This window comes from Eptatretus burgeri, chromosome 10 (assembly GCF_056783735.1).
Source record: "Eptatretus burgeri isolate ZD-2024b chromosome 10, Ebu_testis_v1, whole genome shotgun sequence".
NCBI lineage: Eukaryota > Metazoa > Chordata > Myxini > Myxiniformes > Myxinidae > Eptatretus > Eptatretus burgeri.
The window spans coordinates 23,253,375-23,279,372 of NC_140970.1; the positions used below are offsets into that span (position 1 = coordinate 23,253,375).

The 25,998-nt window shown below is 43.8% G+C and overlaps 1 protein-coding gene across 2 annotated transcripts in view; it reads left to right on the forward strand.

Moving 5' to 3' along the window:
* LOC147018083 (uncharacterized) overlaps nucleotides 1–25,998 on the forward strand; it is a 357,617-nt gene that overhangs the window by 101,792 nt on the left and 229,827 nt on the right. For both annotated transcript variants that reach the window (XR_015062269.1, XM_085897420.1), the window contains exons 26-30: nucleotides 11,521–11,601; nucleotides 12,000–12,035; nucleotides 13,535–13,579; nucleotides 14,124–14,189; nucleotides 24,226–24,324. Coding sequence is in view for 1 of the 2 variants with exons in the window: in XM_085897420.1 (XP_085753546.1) it covers nucleotides 11,521–11,601; nucleotides 12,000–12,035; nucleotides 13,535–13,579; nucleotides 14,124–14,189; nucleotides 24,226–24,324 (327 nt within the window). In the remaining variant the exon portion in view is untranslated. The remainder of the gene's footprint in view (nucleotides 1–11,520; nucleotides 11,602–11,999; nucleotides 12,036–13,534; nucleotides 13,580–14,123; nucleotides 14,190–24,225; nucleotides 24,325–25,998) is intronic.

The following is a 25,998-nucleotide window of genomic DNA, read 5'->3' on the forward strand; positions in this document are numbered from 1 at the left end:
GATGAGTCGAGAAGTTTCATGGCTGCTTGAAGTCCCCACCAGTCGGCCTGAGTGAAATGCCAGACTCTGCAGCACTGAGGTGGTTTTCCAATAACAGCCAGAGAGATGTCTACTTTGACAAGCATGTGGTCAGATGAACTGCTTGGTGCAGAGGAAAAACAGTAGATATTTTCAGGGAAATTGGTCAAAATTAGATCCAGAAGAGAAGGATTACTGTTGGTTGAGATCCTGGTCAGGAAGTTGACAGATTGAGTCGGTCCCAATGAGTCGCAGAAGTCTTTTGCTGAAGTGCCATGGCAGGTGAGGTGGGGACCCACACCCAATCAATTGGCATGATGACAACTGAAGTTACCACAAATGAGGAAGAGAGAATTTGCTGGCCTTGCATTCGTCGCCAGGACGAGGCTCAGGTTTGTCATACTGGAGGAGGGAGTAACCAGGGAAAGACACTAGGGCAGTGTTTCCCAAACATTTTTGAGCGTGACCCAAATCCGGGTGTGGTGAAAATCTCGCGACCCAAGCTTCAATCAGCGTCTTTTTCCACGAAACATAATATCATAATAAAATCAGACAACCAGCGCTAATACATACTATATTCTCCGACTTTTTGGAATACATACTATATACTCCGACTCTCTGGAAAATCCTCTATTTCTCTTTGCCGACGACTCCACCATCTGCCGTACCATCTGTCATCCCTCAGACCGGCAAGCAGCAGCTTCTTCGCTCACTGCAGATCTGGATAAAATCACAAACTGGTCCAACACGTGGAACATGTCTTTCAATCCAGACAAATCTCACTCTCTCACTATGTCTCTTCGAAAGGACCGTTTAGAAAACCCCCCCATCCACTTTCTCAACAATCCTCTGGAAGAAGTCTTTTCTTTCAAGCTTCTGGGTCTCACTATCTGCCATGACCTTTCCTGGGAAAGTCACATTTCCAACCTCGCCTCAAAAGCCAGTCGCCGACTGGGAATCCTCCGTCGTGCAAAGTCCTTCCTCGGCCCTCTTGAGCTCCTGACCACTTACAAAGCTTTTGTCCGTAGCCTGATGGAGTACTGCTCTCCCCTCTGGGCTGGTGCTCCTGCCTCCCACCTTTCTCGGCTTCACGCTGTCGAAACCAGGGCATTTAAGATCATCGGCATCTCCCGCAATGAAGCTGAGTCTTTGGGCCTCTCACTCAATCACCGCAGGTTGGTCGGTGGTCTTTCTGTCTTCCACCGACTCTTCTCCAGCCATGCCCCCCCTGCTCTCTCTGCGATTTGTCCCCACCACATTTCCACAGGGCGCTCAAGGTCCGCCAACAACCCCCTTCTGGTAAAACTACCAAAATCAAGAATCGCTGCTCATCTTCACTCTTTCATTCCTCTTTTTTCGCGCCTTTGGAATAAACTTCCTCACTCTATTCTTTCCCATTCTTCCCTCCAGGCTTTCAAAACAGCTGTTCACCACCACCTCTTATCTTCCCCAATCCAAATCCTCGATCTTTTCTACCCCCGATAATCCACCCAAGCCCACTTCCTTCAATTCCCCTGCTTTCCTTCCTGAAAGTCCCTGTAATGTCCATCTTCTCTTCGCCATGTTCCCCGTCCCATCCCCATCCCTCTCCCTTCCACAGTTCACCTAATGTGTCTGTTCCCCAGTGTTTTGTCCCTTCCACTCCCACCCCTCTTGTCTCATGCCTCCTTGCTGTGAGTTGTGTGTTAGCTCTCATACGAGCCTCGACCAAGGTATACAAAAAAAAAAAATAAACAACAAAAAAAATTAGTGCGAGAGGTGTAATTGCAGCTTCGTCTGCATGATGTCTTCGATCCGGGGCTTGATCTTGCTGAGCGCAATACGTATGTCGTGGCCAGGGTCGAGGCGATTGCGCGCCTTGGTTTTGATGACCGTCAGCGCCGAAAAGCCTTGCTCGCACAGATACGTGGTCGCAAACGGGAGCAGAACATTCATGACTTCGGCGCCGATTTTGGGCTTTTCTTTCTTGACCGCAGTCCAGAACTCTCCAAGTGACGCTTTGGCGTAGAGTTGGCGATGGAACTCATCGTGATGCAGCTTGATGAACTCTTCCTGCAGTCCATGGACATCCTCAGACAGGTCGTCAACCTTAGCCTGGAACGGATTCCTGATCCAGTGCTAGGACGCCAGATCTCTGTCCGGGATGTAGCGATCGAACTCGGTGATCAAGTTCTCCAAATGGTTCACCAGGACGGACTTGATCGCATCGAGCGCTCCAATCTCGTCGTCCTCCCACTCCTCCAAGTACTCGTTCAATGATGGAAATGCCGCTGTTCTTCCGCGCTCCAGTTTCCCCTTCCAGAGCAGCAGCTTTTCCTTGAAGGCCGACAGTTTCTTGGTGAGCGTGATGATGTTTTGATCCCTGCCTTGCATGCTTGTGTTCAGCTCGTTCACTGAGGCGAAGACGTCGTTGAGGTAGCAGACTTTGAGCATCCAGGGTTTCTCGTGGAACCGGATGGCATGGCGATGGTTCTTCTCGTAGAGGAATATCTGCAGCTCTGTTCGTAGCTCCACTACACGACACAGGACCTTGCTGCGGGAGAGCCATCTCACACTGGAGTAGAAGAGATGTTGGAATTCAGACCCGAAGTCAACACACATCTTCTCGCATAGGCGAGAGTTCACGGCGCTGGCTTTGACGAAGTTGACAATGGCGACAACCTCCTGCATCGCTGCCGAAAGATCCGGCGACAGATGTTGCGCAGCAAGGTTCTCGCTATGCAAAAGGCAGTGGAAAATTCCGACGTTCGGATTGATTTGCTTGACTCGCGCAGTGAATCCCTGTCGAACGCCAAGTATCGCGGGAGAGCCGTCAGTGCACAGGCTGACACAGTTTTCCCAGCTTAGGCCTTCTTCTTGTTGGAAGTTGTCCACGGCGTTGAAGATATCAGCGCCAGTTGTCGTCGTTTTCATTGGCGTGCAGAATAGAAATTCTTCCTCAAGGTCCGTCTCACCCTCGTACCTCCCGAAAATCATGAGCTGGGCGTCGTTTCTGACATCCGTCGACTCATCGAGTTGGTAGCTCCATTTTCCCACCTTCTTCATGCAGGCCACCACCTGGTCCTTTATATCTAGCGAAAGGTCGACAATGCGGCTGCGAATCGTGTTGTCGGATTGTGAGATGGACTGCATTTTCTTGGCCGCGTCGTCACCGCAGACGAGTCTGGCCATGTCCATGGCTGCGGGCTTGACGAGCTGTTCGCCGATTGTGTGCGGCTTCATCTTCCTTGCGATGAGCTGCGCGACGAGGTAGGATGCCAGCGTCGCTTGCTTGGTGGCCAAAAACGCTGGATTCGTCGCCGGCTCAAACCGGCTCCGCTTCAGAGCCGCTTCTCGGCGCTCGAAAAACTCACGATCCTTGTTGACGTGCTTCGCGTGCTTCGTCGCCAGATGCCTCTTCAGTTTGTTTTCCTTCAGCGATTCGTTGGACAGCACTTCAAAGCACAACACACATTGTGGCTTCACAGAAACACGATCACTGATAGAAGTGAAGCCCACGTCCAAAAATGCTTGCTTGTAGGAACGCTTTGCCATCCTGCAAAACGAAATAGGCGACTAGATCAGTCAGTGAAGTCAGTGTCAAGGCTAACTGACACAAAACACTCAACGCAATGTGGAGCAGAAAACTGCGCTGTGCAGTCCAGCCAGCAAGGCAGATCACACAAAACAGCGTCTCGACTTGTCGGTCAGCCAATGTGAAGTGACTGGACTGAGTTCGTCACCTCACGAAATTACTTCGGTTGCAGAGAGAGCGAGTAATTGGAAAGGCGAGCTGGCGAAATTATTGGCCTGCAGTTAACCGTTTTGGGCGGGTACAAAGTACTGAACGGTACTGAACGGCAAGAGAAGGTAGAAACGGAAGTGTCGCTGCACCTCGGGCTGAATTATCGAGTGGAACGGTACCAAACGGCACTGTCCTACGATGTGGCGTTTGCGCGATTGCCTTTTACCCGCTTGATTTATAAAAAAAAAATTTTTGCCGGGGTCCTCACGACCCATTTTTGGACCCTTCGTGACCCACGTTTGGGTCACGACCCATAGTTTGGGAAACCCTACACTAGGGAGTCAGAGACGTCTTGAAGGAGGAAAGTTTCTGTGAAGAAGATTATGTCTGGTTTGTCATTGGCAACCTGTATGGAAAGATATTTCAGGTTTGAGCAAAGGCCCCGGATGTTTGAGGTCCACACTGTTAGGCCAAGGTCACATTTGCCACGGCGGCCGTGGGGTCTCCAAAATCTACGGCCACAAGCAATTATACGGCGGCCGCAGTATTTCCACAGTCACACAATGTAGCAGTCACATATGTTTTTATTTTTCGGGGAGCCGCACGGCGTATTTATAAATTGTGGAGACCGAAAACGTGGGGTTGCCGTATGGTCTTTGATTTGATGTCGCACGGTGACCTTAGGGCGTTCCTGCGGCGGCCATAGAATTTTCAAGGTAGACGCAAGGAGACCTCAAGGTGCCCGCAAGGCGACCGCAGTTCGCCCTAAGGCGAACGTGCGGTAACGAATGGGTTAATTATTATTATTCTTTTTTACCAGTTTTTTTTTTCGGCTTGTCGAATTGCTACGGCGAACGTAGAAATGAAAAAGTTATAACTCCGCGTTATAATTCCACGACGACCTTACAACCTGTAAAAGATAGCCAAACGGCCGAGGGCCACCCTGAGGCCACCGCAGAAACTCTGCGGCCGCCGCACGTTTCTGTCAATTCAGAGGGCGTACGGCTGCCGTATCCTCGCCGTAGAGCAAATGTGTCTAAGGCCTTAAGGAAGAGGGAGGGAAGGAGGCTTTGGGTGCAGGGGAGGGTGGGGAGGGGAGGGTAGGACGAGGGAGGAGGGGTGGGGAAGGGAGAGTTGTTGACAGAGTGTGGGGGATTGCAGAAGAGCAAGGGGAGAGGCCTGGATGAGGAAGAGAAAAGGCTCATTGGTGATGGGATGGGGTACAGTGGGGAATAATAAGAGAGGGGCAGAGGGAAGTTGAAGATTGGAGGAGGTGGAGGGATGAGATGGAATAGAGAGGGCAGGGGAAGGAGGCAGCTTTGTGGATGTGAAGGGGGGCAACTTTGAGATGGGGGAAATTGGAGAGAAGGGTGAGAGGGGAGAGTTTTGGGAGAAGGGGGAGTGGGAAATTTTTGAAAAAGGTGAGAGGGAAGCTTGGAGGGAGAAAAGTGTGAAGGTTGCTTTGAGAGGGAGGGGTGAGAGGGAAGCTTTGAGAGGGAGGGGAGAGGATGAGAGCAGGCACAGCCAAGGGGCACGAGGGCGATGGGAGAGGTGGGGAGAAGAGAGGGATGAGACTTGGTAGTGGTATGGTAAAAATAAGGGAGTGGACAGGGGAAGTCCAAGTTTTGAGGGGTTGGGAAAAGGGGAGGTATGATGAGAGGAAAGAAAAAGCATGTTTGAGATGTTGAGGAGGTTACCGATTGAGAGAGTGAGACATCTGATAGGTTGGAATGGAGCCCATGGATGTTAGAACGCCACACAATTTGGGACATCAGAGGTGGAGCTGATACTAAAGCAGAAGATAGTGAAGAGGTGCTAAGAGCGGAGGTAGGATGAGGGGCAAGATTGGAGGGGTAAGGAGAGAGTATAACAGTTGAGCGGTTAGGAGGATGTAGGTGTAAGGAGGTGGGGTGAATTGGCACTGAAGTTGGAAAAAAGGACGATTGATGGAATACGAACATGCATTGCAAATTGGGATTAAAATTTCTTTTTTAAGTCAGAGATGCGATTGAAGACATTACGTGAGGGATGCAATAAAGGGGAATTAAGAGAATTGAGGAAAGAAATGTTGTAATAGTGGGACGTTTTAGACACGGGATGAAGGAAAGGTCGAATTGAAAACAGTCTTTTGATGAAGAAGAAGAAGAAGAAGAAGAAGAAGAAGAAGAAGAAGAAGAAGAAGAAGAAGAAGAAGAAGAAGAATAGTGAATTATGATACAATACAGAGAACCACACGTGTGAAAAAGGAAGTCAAAACATTTTAAGAGACCGTTGTTTTTTTTGTTAAAGAGTAGGGAAGATTAGGTAAAGGAAAGGTTGAATAAAAAATCATGAAGGTGTATGGTGAATGTGGATCAGCTAAAGTAGAAGGAAAATGGTAGGTCGGCAAAAGTTACAGGAAGAGGAAGAAGAGGGTCGAAAAATCACGTGGTTGCAGAAGGTGTAAGGTGAGAAGTGAAAACATCTTTTTATTATTAGGTAAGATCAGGTAAAGGAAAGGTTGAGGAAAAAATAGTGAAGGTGTCTGGTGAATGTGGGTCGTCAAATGTCGAAGGAAGATGGTAGATCAGCAAGAGGAAGGAGGAAGAAGAGACGGTAAATAAAGTGATGTGGTTTTGTGGGGTATAAGGTGAGAAGAGAAAAAGTTTTTTTTGTGTATTTTTTCCTTTTGAGACATGAAACAGAGGGTATCGTTGGGGGGGGGGTTAGAAGGAGGGGGGCAGACCCGTCGCTAAGGGGGGGCATTTGGGTGCAATGCCCCCCCACTTGTACACCACCCATTTATGCCCTGTTGCACTCTGTGAATAACTTAGTGTTTAAGGACGAGCGCCCACTGTGAACTCCTTGCTGTTTAAGAGTTCAGCTGTGTGAACTAAAACCCTTATTCCAGATGTTCAGTGTGGTGAATAATGAGGCCTCCTTGGATAAACTGTTCTTTAATAATATCCTTCTTTGAATAACAGTCAAGAGATAAGTGTGCGCTTGCCAGCGCATCTCCATAAGCAATTGGCAAGACAATACAGTCCAAGCCCACATGATAAAAGATAATAACGCAAGCACCAACGCCGGCAGCCAAGACGACAGACAGCCGCAAGACCTCGTGTCGAATGTCGATGCTGTGGGTGGTTATATATATCATGGATCATTTCGTTTTAAGGAATAGCCAATCAGCGTCTTTGATATGGAGGCCCTATTAAGCATGTTACCTGATTGGTTGTAAGTTAGGTATAAATGTAATAAAGTCATAATATGACAAGCCGGTAGGCGGCGATGGGTCGCCGAGCATGGAAACTATAAGATATGGAGCAAAATGGATGTCATATAGCGGATAGGGAATTACCTTAAGATTATGCATATCAAATCTCATCCTGTTCCATCTACTGATAACTACCATTTGGGTCAGGGGTCAGGGAGGGATGGGAGTGACATGAATATTAATGAACACATGCTGAACCAGAACTGACGAGGGTGGGCCTTGTGTTTTTGGACTGTCGGCGAGACAAGTGATCGATTGCTATATCTCCAGGGCGAGCGGAGAGTGCTTCTGGGTTCTTCATTTGAATGAAAAGTACCAAAAATGCGTTTTGAAATCGGAAATCCCCAAAGTTCGAAGGGGTGCTGTGGGTGAACAAAGATCTAAATCGAAAATCCGGCTTGATCGTTTGTGCACAATGTATTCCAGATGATTCGTGTGAATTTTCATGACCATCCGACCATAACCCGAGGAGGAGTAGCATTTGGCGCGAAGACACCTCCAGCTCTCCTATATTGTCGATTTTTGCACTAATTGACCTTTGACCCCTGACCTAAGCGAAATCGGTCAATATGTCCTGAGGCAAAGTTGTAGTACTCATTTAGTACCATGAACCTACAAAGTTTCATTCATATTGATGCACTCACCTGGTCGCTAGGGGGTCTTCAATTTTCACCAATTTTCGCGCATACCATAATTGTAGGGGGTGCTGCGGGTAAAGTATTCCATATATCACAAAAACCGGAATATATTTGATAGAGCATCACCTGTAGATCATTCTTGCCAAATTTCATAACCCTACGTAGGATAATGGCTTTCGGAATTGATTTCGCGTGAACGTACCGATTTTGAAGGTTTTTCGGTTGTTGCGAGGGAACCAAAGCGTCCCAAGCAACCATCACAATTTCCAAAGCACTAGGTCATAAGATGTATCGACCACCCGAGTTTGGTCAAAATCTGCCCACGTTTACTACCAATTATGCTGATGACAAACGAACAAACATCCAAACAAACATCCAAACAAACAGACAGAATTACTGACAATAAGGGTCACCTATTTCGGCGACCCAATAATATGAATAAGGAAAAGACATAAATTTACATAATTACCTTCGCAAACTTTGTTGCGAAGGTTATGTTTTGATCGCTGTGTATTTATTTATTTATTTATTTGTGAATATGTGTGTTTGTTTGTTTGTTTGTTTGTTTGTTATTCGCATAACTCCAAAAGTATTGAACTGAATCGCAGCAAATTTGGTGGGATGATTGGTTATTATCCGAGGACCATTTGATTAGATTTTGGGAGCAATCGGGTCAAAGGTCAAGGTCATGAAAAGGTCAAAATCGTCTTTTTACCATAGCGCGGTCAATTTGTATCCAGTTTGCATGCAACTAATGCCAAAATGTTCAGAATTCAATGCCCATCTTGTGATATGTGACATGACACACATGACGTGTGTGTGTGACACAATGACGTAATAACCCTTATTAGTGGTTGGGAGTCAAAGGTCAGGGGAGGTCATGACATTGCAAAATGTGCGGTTTTAGTCATAACACGGTCAATTATTATCCGATTTGCATGAAACCAACACCAAAATGTTGACTTCTTTTCCCCACACTCTAATACCAATTACAAAATTAAGAGTACAAAGGTCAAGGTCGAGGTCATGAAAAGGTCAAAATCGTCATTTTTGTACAATGAATGTTTGTTTGTTCACAATAAATAACTTGTTTAGAAAAACAGAAACTCGTGTGTGCTAAATGCCCCTAAAATGCCAGAAAATAATATCTTATAATGTGACCAGTTGTCATCAGATTGACTTGACACCGACACCCAACAAAGTCAGGGAGTTCATACAGAAATTGTACAATGTACGTCAATCAGTGTCAAACAGCAGGAAATTTAATGTTTTTAAGCCATCATAACACATATGAGATGGCAGATGTGGTATGGGATTAAATACCCTCACAATCAATGGTTTCTGGGGGGAGGGGGAATGTAGCGTTGGCGAAGGTATGCGCTCTACTGAGTGCCCGTTCTAGTTTGAAAGTGCACTGATTCCGGTGCCAACCTCTCCGTTTAGTCATTGTATCTCTTGTATATTAATTTTCTAATGCCAATTCTTGACAACGCCTTGTATAAGTGCATCTGAATTGGTGCCAATTGTTTTGAATTGGCATTGTGAATGTGCCAGTTTGTTGCGGCTCTCCTGCATTCGAATAATTTTAGGCCAAAAACATCAGAACATATTAAATCTAGCTGAGATCAATTTGGTTAGTATGCGACGGCAACCTCAGTATAGATGCGTCAATGCTGCATGAATACAATAGCATAACAGTGTTATCAAAAATATTAAATATATAATAATTGTGCCCCCCCATCTAGTTCATATGCCCCCCTTAATATGGAGCCCTGGTGACGGTCCTGAGGGGGGGGGGTGGGTAGTTGGAGAAAATAAAGACGGATGGTAATAAGGAAAAAATACAAATAAACACGATCGTGCACATACACACGAAGACGAGTGGGCCTCAGGGAAACTCGATATGATGAGATCGAAGAAAACTCAACAAATAGCACAAATTTTGAAACAAAACCCAACTAGAAACACACAGTAAACATGGAGGAAACAATAAAGAGTCAAAATGCGACAAACAACGACCGGAAACTTATCTTTGAGAAAGTTGGCAGCGACCTCTGGAGAGAACCAACCGTCACTCAAAAACCGGAACCAGAAGTCAAGAACCGGAACTGGAAGACTTTACCACAGTTTCCACCAGGCTTTGGAAGATGGGGAGAGACAATAAAGATAAAAGTGAGCCTGGCATTGGACTCTTGGTATTCCTGAAGAGGAGCAAACACTGTTTGTGTCTTTGTTGGTGGGGAGCAAATTTCCATTGCTTGAAAGTGGTGGACTGTAGGAGTTCATCTCTGGTGACCTCTGATTGCAAGTAGCAAGAACAGAGCTTCAAAAGAGGTTCATTTTCTGCAACATTTTGTCTGGCATTGCGCATTATTCATGTCATCCTATTCTATCTGTGCTAGAAGAGAGCTGTGTGTGTGTGTGTGTGTGTGTGTGTGTGTGTGTGTGTGTGTGTGTGTGTGTGTGTGTGTGTGTGTGTGTGTGTGTGTGTGTGTGTGTGTGTGTGTGTGTGTGTGTGTGTGTTGCCATTTTTCTCAGAGATGGCAAAACGGATCTTTGTCAATTTTTCAAAGGTTCATCAGTGAGTGCTGGAGAGTGTTTTAGGTAAAAAAAAATTTGAGAAATCAATTTGGATTTTTTTTGGATATATATTTTTTTAATCACTCTGTCGTGCCTTCGCCTTTGTAGCTATGTCAAAGGTAATATTAAATGATCCCCTATCCCATTTCTTAGTGGGTGAACGGAAGTGTTTTAGGCCCCCACAAAAAATAGGATTAAAATAAAATGTTATTTCTTCAAAATGCCAACAGGATTAGAACAGCACCTGGCAACACAGGGTACCCCTGCTCGTATTAAATATGCAATTGTGTGTGTGTGTGTGTGTGTGTGTGTGTGTGTGTGTGTGTGTGTGTGTGTGTGTGTGTGTGTGTGTATGTGTGTGTGTGTGTGTGTGTGTGTGTGTGTGTGTGTGTGTGTGAGAGAGAAAAATGCAATTGTAGAGAAAAAAACAGAAAAAACATGGCTGGGCCAATCTCCACCAAATTTTGCATACGTTTCGGTAATACCCAGGGTCAGGTCATGGGTATATATCCTGTGAGGTGGGAGAGGGGGGGGGGGAGATGACATGATTTCTTCCTCTATATGTGCCACAGTGCAAGCGGTTTACTGACCCCTGCTGCAGATAGGGGAGGAGGAATTATTAGCCACGGCAGAAAATATATTTGCCGACTGTGTCGTCATTATTATCTAAGGAAATCCTACCCTGTAGTTCATATGCATTATAATTACTTCTTTGAACCTTGAGAGTGCAGCATGAGTGTGATGGGCCAGATGACGTTTTCCTTTATTCTTTAAGTAGAAGCACCCACTCCCTAAGGGGGCGGCCAGGGAGGTTATATTATTAGCCTTATTCAAACGTGTAATTCAAAATACATCTCGCTGTGTAACTCAAAACAATTCACTGCAATGGAAAACATCGGGACAGGAATACTGCAATGCAAAGATTGGAGACTTGTAATACCCTCTCCTACCTGAAGCAGCGCTATACGATACACCTTTACATGGAGAATCCCCCCCCCCCAACACCATCCCCACTTCCCAGGACCACCAGCAAAGATAAAAACACACCTATGCACTAATTGGGGTCATGCTGATCTTATGTAGCATGTCTCGATGTAATCAGGCCAGAAATGTCATAGTGTGACAAACAAACAACCCCACACCGGTCCATGAATTATAGTAAGGATGCTTACCAGGTTACACGAGCGTTTAAATATTTGTGTCAAAGACAAATTCAAGCAGTGTCACAATAAGCTGAAGCCATTTTGTGCAAATAAATTGCAGAATGTTATGTCATTGAATACAGCCCATTGATATTACCATAGGGATGGCCAGGACGTGATGGCACTCCTGGAACTGTTGGCCTCTCAGGGCGGCGTGGATTCCCAGGCTCACCAGGCCCTCCTGTGAGTTTTCTCCTCCCATTCCACTCCTACTCCTATCTTTTAAAATGATGTGTTTGGTGAGCAACCATATTGAAAGGCTAAAGGAAAGGTTTGTTTCACAAAATATAAAAGGAGAAAGATCATTTTGATTTCACAAGAATCATGATTGGGGGTGGAAAGGACATTCTGCTTGCCTATCCCTCAGGTGAGTGACCAAACTGATTACATCTTCAGTAAAAATTCTGAGGTTTACTTGCAATGGAAGAACTGGGGGAAAAATTCATCAGCAGGTTAAAATCGAGGTGCGAAGATGCACCAGTGAAATAGATTGCCGATGTACTACAAACTCCTTGTTTCTATTGAACAAGATATTTAGAGTGACTCATGCAAAATAATTTTAATATGCTTTACTTCTGCAGGGCCTTCCTGGGATTCCAGGACTTGCAGGTCAACAGGTGAGCCTTAAGGTGTTTTGTTGTGATTTATTTTATTGTTTGTATGTTATGTTTTACTTGTTATATGGTTTTTTATGTTTATGTCTCGTACAGGTCAGGTCAGGTGAACATCTATAAAAAAATATTTTGCAAGTTTTGTTCAATTTAGCTGGAGAGCTAACTGCAGCGTGTTTACAGTTAAACTGCAAGCATATGGGCCATGTTCATTTTATTCGCGTTTAAATCACAGTAATTCAAGACCTCATCTTTGAAAGAAATCAATGCCCTCGCTAAAGGAGAGTGCATTGCATTTGGGTCTATTTGTTTGTCTGTTCATCTGCACACAATGTGCTAACATAGGCCACAGATGCCAACTGGTGGTAGACAGTATTCCATTATCTTTTTCAACAAAGTACTGTACCTTTATAAAGTATGTACAATGAGGATGCGAGTACATCGCTAAAGTACATACGTACTATTATAATATGAATACGTACGGCATCTGAATAAAGGATGAACTATTAAGAATGTGAGTACGTCTATAAAGTATGTGTATTAACAACGTGAGTGCACCTATAAAATACGTACCATTGGAGAGTGAATCTATACAATAAAACCGAAAAGGTCTGTTTGTCCTGTGTATATCAACATATCCTCACGCCGTCAGTGCATCGTCTACACCACACAAAACAAGACCTGGCGACGGTCTGCATGAATCTCTGATTGCTCTTTCTAGTTAAACTCACTTTGTATACACTTGCCATTGTTCGAGTTGTGTTGAGAATGAAAAGCAAGTATCACTTATAAATTTGCTTTGTCCTGTAATGTCAAACAGATGAAGTGGATTTTATCACAATACTGTGATCGTGCATAAGCTTGTGCATGATGTAACATACTACAACGATTAGTTGTGCAGAAATAAAATGAATCTTGTCATGACACATGGAAGGGAAGGCATCTTTAATCTTACAGTTATTGGTCTCACAGCTGGAGAAATTATATTCACTGTTTAATGTCTACAGTTATTCTACTGACATGGTAATTTCATGTTGTTTAGTCAATGTATTATTTTTTTGAGGAAACGATTTGCCATTTGTCATCAAATATGAGGCCATCTCGGTGTTTATGGAAAATTTTGTGCATCACATGATAATTAAGTTAATGTGTTCAACTTTTCACAGAACTCTTCATTCTCTCAACCCCACTCTCTTCTCTCTGACTCAAATAACACCTACTTGCCTCAGCCATTTTCAATAGGACCTTTGCTCATTCGGTCCCCTCACCTCTGAAAATTGTTGAAAAAATATTTGAAATAAAAAATTCAAGCCAATAAGATCTCAGCATGTTGTTATTCAACCAGTGTAGTACATATTTAATAGATTGCATGATCCATACACTTTCTTGTCAGTGTTTTGATTCTTTGTAACTTGCATTCAATTCAGTTAAATTTGTTTTCTTTAATTATTGTTTAGACATTTAACGTTTCCCCGAAGCAATAAATTCAATGTTTGTTTCATTAGGGCCTGCCAGGGCAGAAAGGACAACAAGGACTGAAGGGTGATCTGGTAAGGAATGGGAAACTTAATTGGGCTTTTTCTATAAATAGTGAGTCATTTAAAAAATGTTACTTTTGTAAAATGGGAATGGATAGGAGTGAGAGAGTGGGTAGTGAAATGTGGGAGGGAGAGAAGACAAAGGAAGTTTGTGTGAGATCAGAGTTGGGAGTGAAGAGGCATATATCTGGTATGCAGGGGGAAGGGGAGGGTGGGGGGGAGGGCGTTGTATGAAAGATTCCCCCATGCTGCATATGAACAAACTGTTGGCTCCGATATATGCACTCAAAGATGATGCCGAATGTCACAAACCTTCTTTAAGATGATCTCTGTAAATAAGCAAGATCATTGTGAGTTTATGTGGACAACCTTTTGCCGACAATGCACTTTTCATCTTTGAGAACCCCATTATTGTTAAAGAATGGTCATTTTTTTTTAAATTTATGATAAAAACAGACATTTTAGAGTGGTTTTGTTTCTCAATTTATTCAAATAAATAAACATGTATGTAATAAGACATCAGGTAATAAGGCTGTTTGCATACTTCTTTTTCCAGGGAGATGTAATCTTTACTCCTGTCATTCATGGACCTCCCGGTGACAAAGGAGAATCAGGTTTCAATGTATGTAAAGCATCAAGACATAAATGTTTTGAGGATTTGTGATAGTAATCTGCTGCTCATTGTAAATGTATTGATTTCCTTTCTCAGTACCATCACAAAGAATTGGAACAGGCACAAACTGAAAAGCAAAATTTATCAATAAATATGCATGAGTAGTTTTGCATTGTTGTTGTCCCAAAACCGAAGAAAATATCTTTAAATGTTGAGTGCACACGCTTTATTGACTGTTTTGACTTTCCATTTTTGTTATTTTTTTTCCACAACCATGAACACAAATATGAAGAATTTTGTTTCTTCATCCACAAAATGTATGCAATCATAGCTTAGTTAATCTCATGCAGTGAATGAGAAACGGATGTTTGCTTGTGTCCACATTCCTTTGTATTTTTTTTCCAAAGTAACAGTGTTGGTTGTTATCCAATGGTAATCCTGGGAATCTTTATTTTACAACTGAGATATAATCTGATAAGCTTTGGCAGGCTGACATAACAGAACTTCACCAAATGTTCATCTATACCCATCATCACTTATTTACTTTCAGCTGTCAAGTATTCAGAGGGTTATATTCACAAAAAAAAATTACATTCCTTTTACTGTTGTTATAGTACATTCAAATGTGTTCATATTCTCATTGAAGGGGCCAACACATTGATCTGTGTATGCCATGAACCAACATAATGTCAGGGAAAGCCAAAGTTGGGTTGTTATGCAAAAGCATCATGGCTATCTAAAACTAGAACACAATGGTGATGCTGACTCTTGTTTTCTCTGAATTCAATACTGCCCAGAGGGTGCTAACTTATACTGTCGCATGGCCACGGTGTGAGTAAATGTAGTCCTGTATTCATTTTCATTTTATATTATTTATCGTGAGCTCAAAGTTGAACTTGCCCAATACATTCACAATATGAAGCTGTCGTACAGTTATACTGCCGACAAACAGACAAAACCACAAACGAGATGATCACAATACTCATTCACCCAGTCTACAGCATGAGTAATAATGTGTGATTACCATGATTCCATTCCATTGGGACCATACTTCATGCAGAGCGTTGGTGCTGCCTAAGCAGTCACCTGAGCTATTGGGCACAATCCTGGATGGGTCACCACTCCAATGCAGAATACCAGCAAGCTGGTACTCATTTTGCCAATCTCAGAAAGATGCCAGGCAGAGTCAACCAACATTAATTCAACAGCCAATCAGGATTTGAACTCAGGACCCTAGGATCCCAAGCCCACCACCCTGAGCCATTAAGCCAACACCAGGCATGCCATGATTGACCACAATACAAGCTTGTGTACATGCCTTTTCTTCAACCAAGTCAGACCATCTTGCTTTTGCTCTGGGATATTGGGCTATTCTTTGATGAAGGCCACATAGTTTCTCAAGAGTATGAGCAGATTTGAAGTCTGCAAACTCACCTCCATAAAAGATCATAACCATGTTGAATTGAATGAGTCTGGAGATCATGCAGGCCTGTCTATGCGAGTGATACTGTGGTCCTGGAGACATACAGTGTTGAAAGCAAGTGCCTGATGTGCATGGGCATTGCCTTCCTTAAAGACGAAGTTAAGGAACAGATGCATGGTACTACAGAACTTTAATATACAAGAAAACAAACAAGACATTAACCAAAGCTTTTCGTGCTGTACGGAGCCAGAGATACCGATGCCTGTGGGCTAACCAATGGGGGCTCAGATTACCATTAACGTCATAAATGATGAACCAATTGGTGTTGATCTTACATGGACAAGCTTATATATGCACACTCTCTCACTTCCTGGTTCTCTTGCTGTGATTCAACCTTGAGAAGTACAGCACGAAAAGCTTTGGTTAATATGTCTTGTTTGTTTTCTTGTATAACAAAGATGAAGTTGATGTCTTTCCACTGAGCTAGAGGGTGACAAGGCAAAATGATCTTATCCATGTGTCTGTCACCAGTTATGGCACCGCTATAAATGATGAGAAGATCTTTGGCTAACTTGAATGCCAGCCAATACCACCAGGCTGCCCCACCAATATATCATGCTGCTTGGTGATACAATTACCAAATGGCTCCCCATATCCTCTCCTGACTCTCGCATGTCTATCCTTGAAGTCTAGGCTTAATCTAGAACCGCCAGTGAAAAGAACATGGCACCAACAGTTCACCCTCCCGTTGTGACGTAGTGTCACCATTGCATGTATTTCCATTGTGCTGTTTTTGAGGTATGTGGAGCTTCTGGACTTCATACCACTGACAAGATAATGATCCTTGTGAGGGTGTTTAACTCTTGGGCGACCTGACTGAGGTCTCTCTGTTAACCTCGCACACTGCGATGTTTTTGGGGGGTTTTTGTGTGAGGAGTATTACCCTCTGATAGTATCTTTGTCAATACCCTGGAAATGACAGTACCATTAACATTATGCTGGAAAGTAACAGCAATCTTTTATCCTCCTTGAACCATCTCGATGGCATCAGCAAACTAATTTGGTGTGAAAAATTCATTCTTCCATATCACTCCTTCCTTCACTTATTTTACATCATCCTTCTTCCTTTTGGTGTGCAAAACTATCTTCTTACTACTTCCTTACTTACGGAACTTTTTATCAACTGATAACTTATTTTAAATGACATCTGGAAATGTTTCATATTCCTTTACTGTCTTTTCAAACATTTCCCTCCCATGCAACTTGTTTTTCTTCCTTACCTTTATGTTTCCACTTGTTTTCTCGAAACCCAAGGTCTCGTTGCGTCAGTTCATACAGCATGTCATTTCTTCATACTTTTAAATCAAGCTTCCCTACACTTTGGTCTCAATTTCTGTCTTTGTTCAACAAAACTTTAGATCCATAAAGGAAACCTGTTCTGCATCAATTGGGGGCTCATACACATTAACGCATTAATTTTGCACTCCTCTCCCCCCCCACCCAACATCTTCCCCCACGACTCGTATACACGCCTATGCCAGAACCCCCCCCACCACTGCACCCTCAGCTATCCCCCCCCCCCTCATTCCCAATAGTGTGGACCATTAATATTCAGGGTATCCTTCAAATATCACTGATATATCTTGACAGGTTTTTGCTGTAGCTCTGGACATTGTATATTTAAAAGAAACTTTCTTCTTGTAAAGGATGTCTCCATTGTTTCTTAGCTGGTCCTTTCCCCAAATCTCACTGATGTTGTCTATGTCAATGACGATCTTCACTATCTTTATTACCTCCACCACCACCTTCATGAACCTTTCTTAGGCCACCGGAATATTTTGGATTTTTATAACATGGACAATTAGAACGGCACACGTTTTGTATCCCACTGATAAACCAGATCTGCATCAGGACCTTAACTAAAATCGAATCCCCTTGTTCTTGTCACCTACTCAACTCATCCACCAAGTTTTGTCATAACCTCTCCACAACTTTTTTAAATATTGTGCTGTTTATCGTTTTTGGCCCTATCCCACCATTTTTAAGAATCACTTAAAAAATTATACTATCCGGATCCAGATTCAGATCTTCACCAAAATCTAAGCAATTTGTCAGCGTCACACACCCAATCTGTCCTCCAAGTTTTGTATGCATCTGTCCTTAACGTTTTGAAATTTCATGCAATATATAGTTTTGGGCCCAATCTCCCAATGGTGAAGAATCAGATAGAAGATTTTTAAAATCTCATATCTGGATCTGGATCTTCACCAAAATCAAACCAATTCGTCCTTGTCAAACACATAACATGTCCACAAAGTTTCGTCTGATTCCGTCCATAACTTTTTGAGAAGTCGTGCTGTTCACCTATCCGGATCTGGATCTTCACCACAATCGAATAAATTTGTCTTTGTCACATACCCAACCTTTCCACCAGGTTTCCTCTGAATCCGTCCATAACTTTTTGAGATATCCTGCTCAGAAACAGACAAACAAACAAAGAGACAAACAGGGGTGAAAACATAACCTCTGTCCACCTTCAGTGTTGGAGGTAATAAATGATAAATGAATGATTTTGCCTGGTATGGGTATACAGTATCCTTCCACAACCACCTATTTTTTGTTTGCCACATGCCCATCCAATGATAACGACTCTATATCCACCTCACTATTTACAAACATGGACCAACTTGTAACTATTGATCCCAATATTATGTTTCTCAGCTCTGCAAAAACCAGCCATGCATAGCATTGCAGCTAAGCCTTTGTGTGACTTTGTGGGTTTGATTCATTTTGTAAGTTTTCCAACCTGGATTTCTGCAACTCTTATGTCTTCCTTTCAGACTTTCTTATCGAAGCCTAAACATATCTGGCTATTGTTCGAGAGCGACCTTAATGTACAACGATCTGGTTGGTCACACTGACAATTTGGCAAGGACTGCAATCTGCCCTCTCACCAAAATTAATGGGTTGCCATCTCTGCAGTATTTTATATTGATCCTGTCTGAGAATACCTTCACAAAAGGTTACTCTTTCTCATGCATCTGTTTATCTCATCCTGTCTGTGGCGATCCCATCTATCCTCTCAGCTCTGTTACACTTAATCCTGGAGTGCATGGTTGCAGTAAAGCAGCTTGTAAACTTTCTCAACATGGAAGATTAACCCAACTGAGGGTAACTTTTTCTCACTCTGTAAGGCACGCAACAAGGGTGTGCCCATCCTTTGGAAAGCCACAATACATCATCCTGCTAATATAAAGGTTGAACTCTCTCCTTCCTCAGGTGTTGGAGGCACTTTCTTTTTTTTTTTTTTTTTTTTTTTTTTTTTTGTATACCTTGGTTGAGGCTCGTATGAGAGCTAACACACAACTCACAGCAAGGAGGCATGAGACAAGAGGGGCGGGAGTGGAAGGGACAAAACATTGGGGAACAGACACAGGTGAACTGTGGAAGGGAGAGGGATGGGGATGGGACGGGGAACATGGCGAGGGGAAGATGGACATTAAAGGGACTTTCAGGAAGGAAAGCAGGAGAATTGAAGGAAGTGGGCTTGGGTGGATTATCGGGGGTAGAAAAGATCGAGGATTTGGATGGGGGAAGATAAGAGGTGGTGGTGAACAGCTGTTTTGAAAGCCTGAAGGGAAGAATGGGAAAGAATAGAGTGAGGAAGTTTATTCCAAAGGCAGGAAAAAAGAGGAGTGAAAGAGTGAAGATGAGCAGTGATTCGTGATTTTGGAAGTTTTACCAGAAGGGGGTTGTTGGCGGACCTTGAGCGCCCTGTGGAAATGTGGTTGGGACAAATCGCAGAGAGAGCAGGGGGGGCAAGGCTGGAGAGGAGTCGGTAGAAGACAGAAAGACCACCGACCAACCTGCGGTGATTGAGTGAGAGGCCCAAAGACTCAGCTTCATTGCGGGAGATGCCAATGATCTTAAAAGCCCTGGTTTCGACAGCGTGAAGTCGAGAAAGGTGGGAGGCAGGAGCACCAGCCCAGAGGGGAGAGCAGTACTCCATCAGGCTACGGACAAAAGCTTTGTAAGTAGTCAGGAGCTCAAGAGGGCCGAGGAAGGACTTTGCACGACGGAGGATTCCCAGTCGGCGACTGGCTTTTGAGGCAAGGTTGGAAATGTGACTTTCCCAGGAAAGGTCATGGCAGATAGTGAGACCTAGAAGCTTGAAAGAAAAGACTTCTTCCAGAGGATTGTTGAGAAAGTGGATGGGGGGGTTTTGTAAACGGTCCTTTCGAAGAGACATAGTGAGAGTGTGAGATTTGTCTGGATTGAAAGACATGTTCCACGTGTTGGACCAGTTTGTGATTTTATCCAGATCTGCAGTGAGCGAAGAAGCTGCTGCTTGCCGGTCTGAGGGATGACAGATGGTACGGCAGAGGGTTGAGTCATCGGCAAAGAGAAATAGAGGATTTTCCAGAGAGTCCGAGATTTTCCAGAGAGTTCTTTTGTCTGCCTTTGGTATATCCTCATCCTCCCTCCCCCCCAGTCACCTCAAACTGTCTCATCTCTCATCTCTCATTCAAGGTTTCGCAAGGTGCTCCACATGGAATCAAAGCAAATCTGGTAAAAAAAAAAAAAATTACAAAAACGGACGTTTTAAAATGAAGTTATAACATTTGCGTGGACCCGAACCAATGTACCACATGACACATGTTCAGACGAACAGGCAAAATGGCGGGTTTTCTGCAATGTTTATTTCGCGGGTGATTGAACTTTCTGATGTCTCCAGGGGTGTTCTGCATTTTGTGGATAAAGTCATCTTATTTCATTAATTCATTTTATTTCATAAACTGCTGCGTGTGGGGTGAAGATGGGCTTTAAAGTTAAAGTGCTCCTTTACAGTATGCAGCAACAGCCTGGCCAACCATTCCTTATCAACCACTTAATTGTATTACTTGCATGAGTGCTTAAGCCACTTGCCGACGCCCATTATAATCAATTGCGGTACTGTGCTACATCATTCTGAGCAAATGGTTCACTCTCTGCAGATGCTTTTGCTGCACCACGTCATTCAGATTGAGTGGTTTGTGCTCCGTCACCCTGAGCAAGTGGTTCCTGCTCCGTCACTCTGAGCGAGTGGTTTGTGCTCCGTCACCCTGAGCGAGTGGTTCGTGCTCCATCACCCTGAGCGAGTGGTTCGTGCTCCATCACCCTGAGCGAGTGGTTTGTGCTCCGTCACCCTGAGCGAGTGGTTTGTGCTCCGTCACCCTGAGCGAGTGGTTCGTGCTCCGTCACCCTGAGCGAGTGGTTCGTGCTCCGTCACCCTGAGCGAGTGGTTCGTGCTCCGTCACCCTGAGCGAGTGGTTCGTGCTCCGTCACCCTGAGCGAGTGGTTCGTGCTCCGTCACCCTGAGCGAGTGGTTCGTGCTCCGTCACCCTGAGCGAGTGGTTCGTGCTCCGTCACCCTGAGCGAGTGGTTCGTGCTCCGTCACCCTGAGCGAGTGGTTCGTCCTCCGTCACCCTGAGCGAGTGGTTTATGCTCCGTCACGCTGAGCGAGTGGTTCATGCTCCGTCACCCTGAGCGAGTGGTTTGTGCTCTGTCACCCTGAGCGAGTTGTGAAATAACACCTGATTTCCAAGCCGTTTGCCTTATTAACGTGTTTTCTAAATTATGGAGCCAAATTTTTTTCCACCCGTCACACGCAGCCGTTAAAAATAACGTTTGTGAACATATCCCTGAAATGTCTATTTAAATGCAATGTTGTTTTGGGGTGAAAGCTACTCGAGGTTTCTGGGTTGTATACAGTAAGTACTGCAGCTGGTAATCACACTGACTGCAACCTGCCAATTTCAAAAAAGTTGCCGATATTGGCCAAGCGTGTGTGTGTGTGTGTGTGTGTGTGTGTGTGTGTGTGTGTGTGTGTGTGTGTGTGTGTGTGTGTGTGTGTGTGTGTGTGTGTGTGTGTGTGTGTTTTGTTCATTAAGCATAACATTCTTTCTGCCTCTCTCTCTCTCTCTCCCCCATCCTTGCTCAACACCCTCCCAATACAGTCCAATACCCCCCCTCCCGCATCTCCTCTCTCACTCTCCACTCCCTTATCTCTTTCCCTGTCTGTGTCTGTCTCTGGACATATCCAGACGGTGGTTATGTCTGGACGGTGTTTGTCTCCGGATGCGTCCGGGCGGTGTTTGTCTCCTGACGGGAGTTTGTCTCTGAGCCGTGTTTATATTATGACTGGTATAAAATGGATTTCTGACATTATTTTGTTTCCTTCTTCACTGTTATACTACGCAGAATCATTTTGATGAGACAGTGGGAGTCGAAATTAACGCTCCACCGCACGTCTTCTTTCCCTTCCTTTCACCTCACACTGTCTTCCCTTCCCCCACCACTCCTTGCTCCCCCTCCCTCCTCTCTCCTTAACCCTCCACCTCTTCACTCTCTCTGCTTCCCCCCTCCTCCCACCCCTCTCTCCCTCTTCCCCCCTCTTTTTCTCCCTCACCCATTTAGTATGACGTCAGCAAAGTGACACGTGGTATTTGCTCATCTAAAATAAATAAATATATATATGTATATATATCAGTTTTACAATGAACTCTCCTGCTGCGTTGAAGCAGATTAAACATTCAAAAGAAGATTAAACACAGCCCTTCCCTCCTATGCTGTAATTTGTCTAAATCCCCCACCTCTCTCTTTCTCTCTGATGTACCATACTCTTCACAGAGTGTCGGTGCCACCGATGCAGTTTCCTGGGCAAGTGTTATACTGGGTGGTTTGCTGTTGCCTTGCCAGCAGTAGTTAGGCCAGGAATTTGAAATTTGGTCGTGGTGTAACAACTCATCTGCTCTTTGCAAAGGACACCTTGGGGATCTAAAACGTCTACCAACTAATGCTGACCGATGGGATTCCCAATTTAACTTGCATCTGAGGGATGGCACACACATTGAGGAATCACCCTCCCTGTGAAACACCGGGATAAAAGTTTATAGCTGTGTCGGTATTCAAACCCAAGCTAGATTGTTCATCGGTGAGTGTGGGTACCTCAAGCCCATCCTGAGAGGCAGGTGTGGGTACCTCTAGCCATAAAGTCCCCACCATCCCTCCCATTTTACTTTAATCTCTTAAATAGTTTCCTTTTGTCATCTGGTGATGTGTTCTTATTTTATTTCAAGGAATTGTTTTGCAGCTCTGAAACCAGCTTCTGCACTTGATGCACCACTTGTAATAGTTTTCCTCTTGGTTAAAAATCATTAAGGGCAATAATAACCAAAAACAAAGGAATTTATTTCGATTACATGGAAGATTACACTGAACCCAGTGTTAATGCAGATATCGATACAGTATGCAGTCATATCTCAGTTACAACCTGCACCACAGCAGTGCAGCTGATTTACAATTATATGTGTAACGTCAAAACTGTTAACAATAATCACTTTTCTACATCGTTTTACATTTCGTCATCATTAACAATGTGTGAGAAACAACAAAAGACTCGTGGTGCACGACAACCATCACAATTCAGCTCAAAAAACCATGATTGGTCAAAATTAAATCCCACGATAACTAAATCGGTACCTAAGAGGTTGCCCTTCATTAGTCAAAACCCGCAATATTTAAGGGTTGACTGTATTTCCGAGGGTGAGTCAAAAAGTATCCGCAATATATTTTTATTTAAATAATATAACTACAATTGAGCATGTACAAGAGCGTCATTTTTCCACATAGTCCTCCTCATTTTCAACACTCTTAGTCCATCGGTTCATAAGCTTCTGTATGCCCTCAAAAAAAAAAGGTTTTGGCTGAGTGACGAGTCACACATGCACCGCTTCTTTCACTTGTTGGTCACTGGCGAAGTAACGGGCTCTTAAAGCATCTTTGAGTGGACCAAACGGGTGAAAGTCTGAAGGGACCATGTCAGGACTGTATAGAGGTTGCTCCAAACACCTCAAAGTTCATTTGCCGGAGGGTTTCCGCAGACAGTTGCTCAGACAGTTCGTGCTTCTACCTGGAAGTACAATAAGCAATGTAGTCAACACAGCATAGTTTTTAATAAATAACTGTGGACAGTTTTGACTCACCCTTGTAGTATCACAGAAATATTCACTTTCTCACCACTTCTCTTATTATTACCTCCCTCACCGAAGATGGAAGGAGGCTATGTTTCACCCCCTTTCTGTCTGTTTGTCTGGTTGCTTGTGTGCAGGATATCTCAAAAAGTTGTGGGCAGGTTGGGTGTGTGACAAGGATGAATTGATTAGATTTTGGTGAAGATCCAAATCCAGATCCAGATCTGATAATTTTTTAAGTGATTCTTCAACATTTACAGATAGGGCTTAACCGATTATATAGCAGGATATCTCAAAAAGTTGTGGACAGATCCGGATGAAACTTGATGGGCATGTTGGGTCTACCAAGTTTTCTAGTCATCGTCTCTTTCATTTATAGTCTTGTACTCTCGAAGTTTTCCAAAGACAGTACAAAATTTTCAGATTTATAAAATAGTCAACACCTTTTTAAAGAAGAAAAATGGCTCTCACTTGTACTGACTAATAAACACTTTCATGTTCTTCTCAGCATGTTGATGAGAGAAGCTTGTTTTGTTTCATACATTTTGCTCGAAATATAAGAAAGAATTTTCCCACGACTCTTCTTTAATGTGATGCCTTTCATGTTAAGGGTTTGCCTGGGAGTCCTGGTCCGACAGGCCCAAGAGGCTTTCCAGGAGAGATCGGAGTTCACGGTCCACCTGGTCGTCCAGCTACACTTGTTCTGAAGGTGAGTACAGATGCTATGGTTAAATGAGAAATTCCCAGGAAACTAGTCCAACAGAAAGTAGTGAAAGTAAAGGTGCTTTTAATGATGACACTTTTCCTTGGGTATAGCATGCTGTAGTCTGAGATCGGATTGAGGACTGGTATGATAGCTTGGTTGTGCAGCTAACCTTTGAATTTTACCATTTTGATATGAACTCAACAGATTAAGATCCAACTATAAACTGTTACCCTGAAGCTTCACAGATGATATTAGTTAGACCCCTACAGTCCCTTAGTTAGAAAGAGCAGGCCGTTCTCTGCCACGACTGTAGCCAACTTCCAAATTCCTGCCCCCACTAACCCCTGCTTCTGGAGCATCAATCACCCTGAGGACAAATTGCTTGTCCAGGACAAATTCTCAGCTATAAAACGCTTATGACTTGCTGTTGGTATGATGATGCCTTGAATGCATGGATATGGAATGGATGCGACAGAGAATTAAGACTATTTTTTTCCTCCACATCATATATTCCTATATGGGATTTATATATTCCAATATAATTTGAAGAAATGTTGCCTTATTCTACAAAGTTTGTTAGTTCATTGTGACATTTAAAAATTTTGTTAAACAGTACCTTGGGTCAATGGATGAGCCTTGATGCATATATTACATCAACTATGAAAGACAAAATCAAGATACAATCAACAAACTAACATTGCACAGTATGTGAGATTTTTTACCTGTAGTTACAGCATCATGAAACATGCACTCGAAATGTAAAGGCCCTGTCACACCTTGACGCTTTAGCCAGCGTATGCCTGACGTATGCCAAATTTGGCTAAAACGCTGGCACACGTCGAATACGTTATGGGTAAGTTTGTGTCCGTTAAGAGCATGCTGGCATACGTCGTAGTACGCAGAGGAGTTAGACAAATTTTCCATGCTTGAAATTTTTTGACGTATGCCAGCGTATGACTCACACGTTCCGCATAATGCTGGCCATAAGTTGTAGGCACGTTACACGATTGTTGACGTGTTTGGAACACTGACGCTAGGAGTCTGGAACCAGGGAGTCTGGAACACTGGCGCTAACCATTACCTTGACGTGTTTCGACTTATGAGTAACGTACAAGTAACGTGTGTCGACGTGTGTCAACGATCGCGTAACGTGCCTACAACTTATGGCCAGTGTATGCGGACCGTGTGTCATACGCCGAGTACGTCGAAAAATTTTCAACATGCTGAAAATTTCTCGACGTACTCGGCGTATGACGACGTATACTAACATACTACGATGTATGCCAGTGTGCTCTTAACGAATACAAAACTTACCCATAACGTATTCGACGTGTGCTAGCTTGTTTCGGCAAATTTTTCATATGTCGGCATACGCTGGCTAAAACGTCAATGTGTGACAGCAGCTTCACACTTCGATGTCTGGTGCGGTTATGATTTGAATCGTCGAGCTGCAGCCTATGAATAGCCTACGCCACGTGATCTTCGGCGATACGCTGCCGCGCTATGCATAAGTTAGACTAGCTATCGTTGGGCATAGGTTGTGAACGCTGACAACACGCTCAGCATTCGTTGGTATAAGTTATCTCTATGTGATTGAAACGTTCTGTGTACGTTACTAATACATTATGCATACGTGCAACACGTTATTATACACCCAAAACTGGAAAAAAAACATCA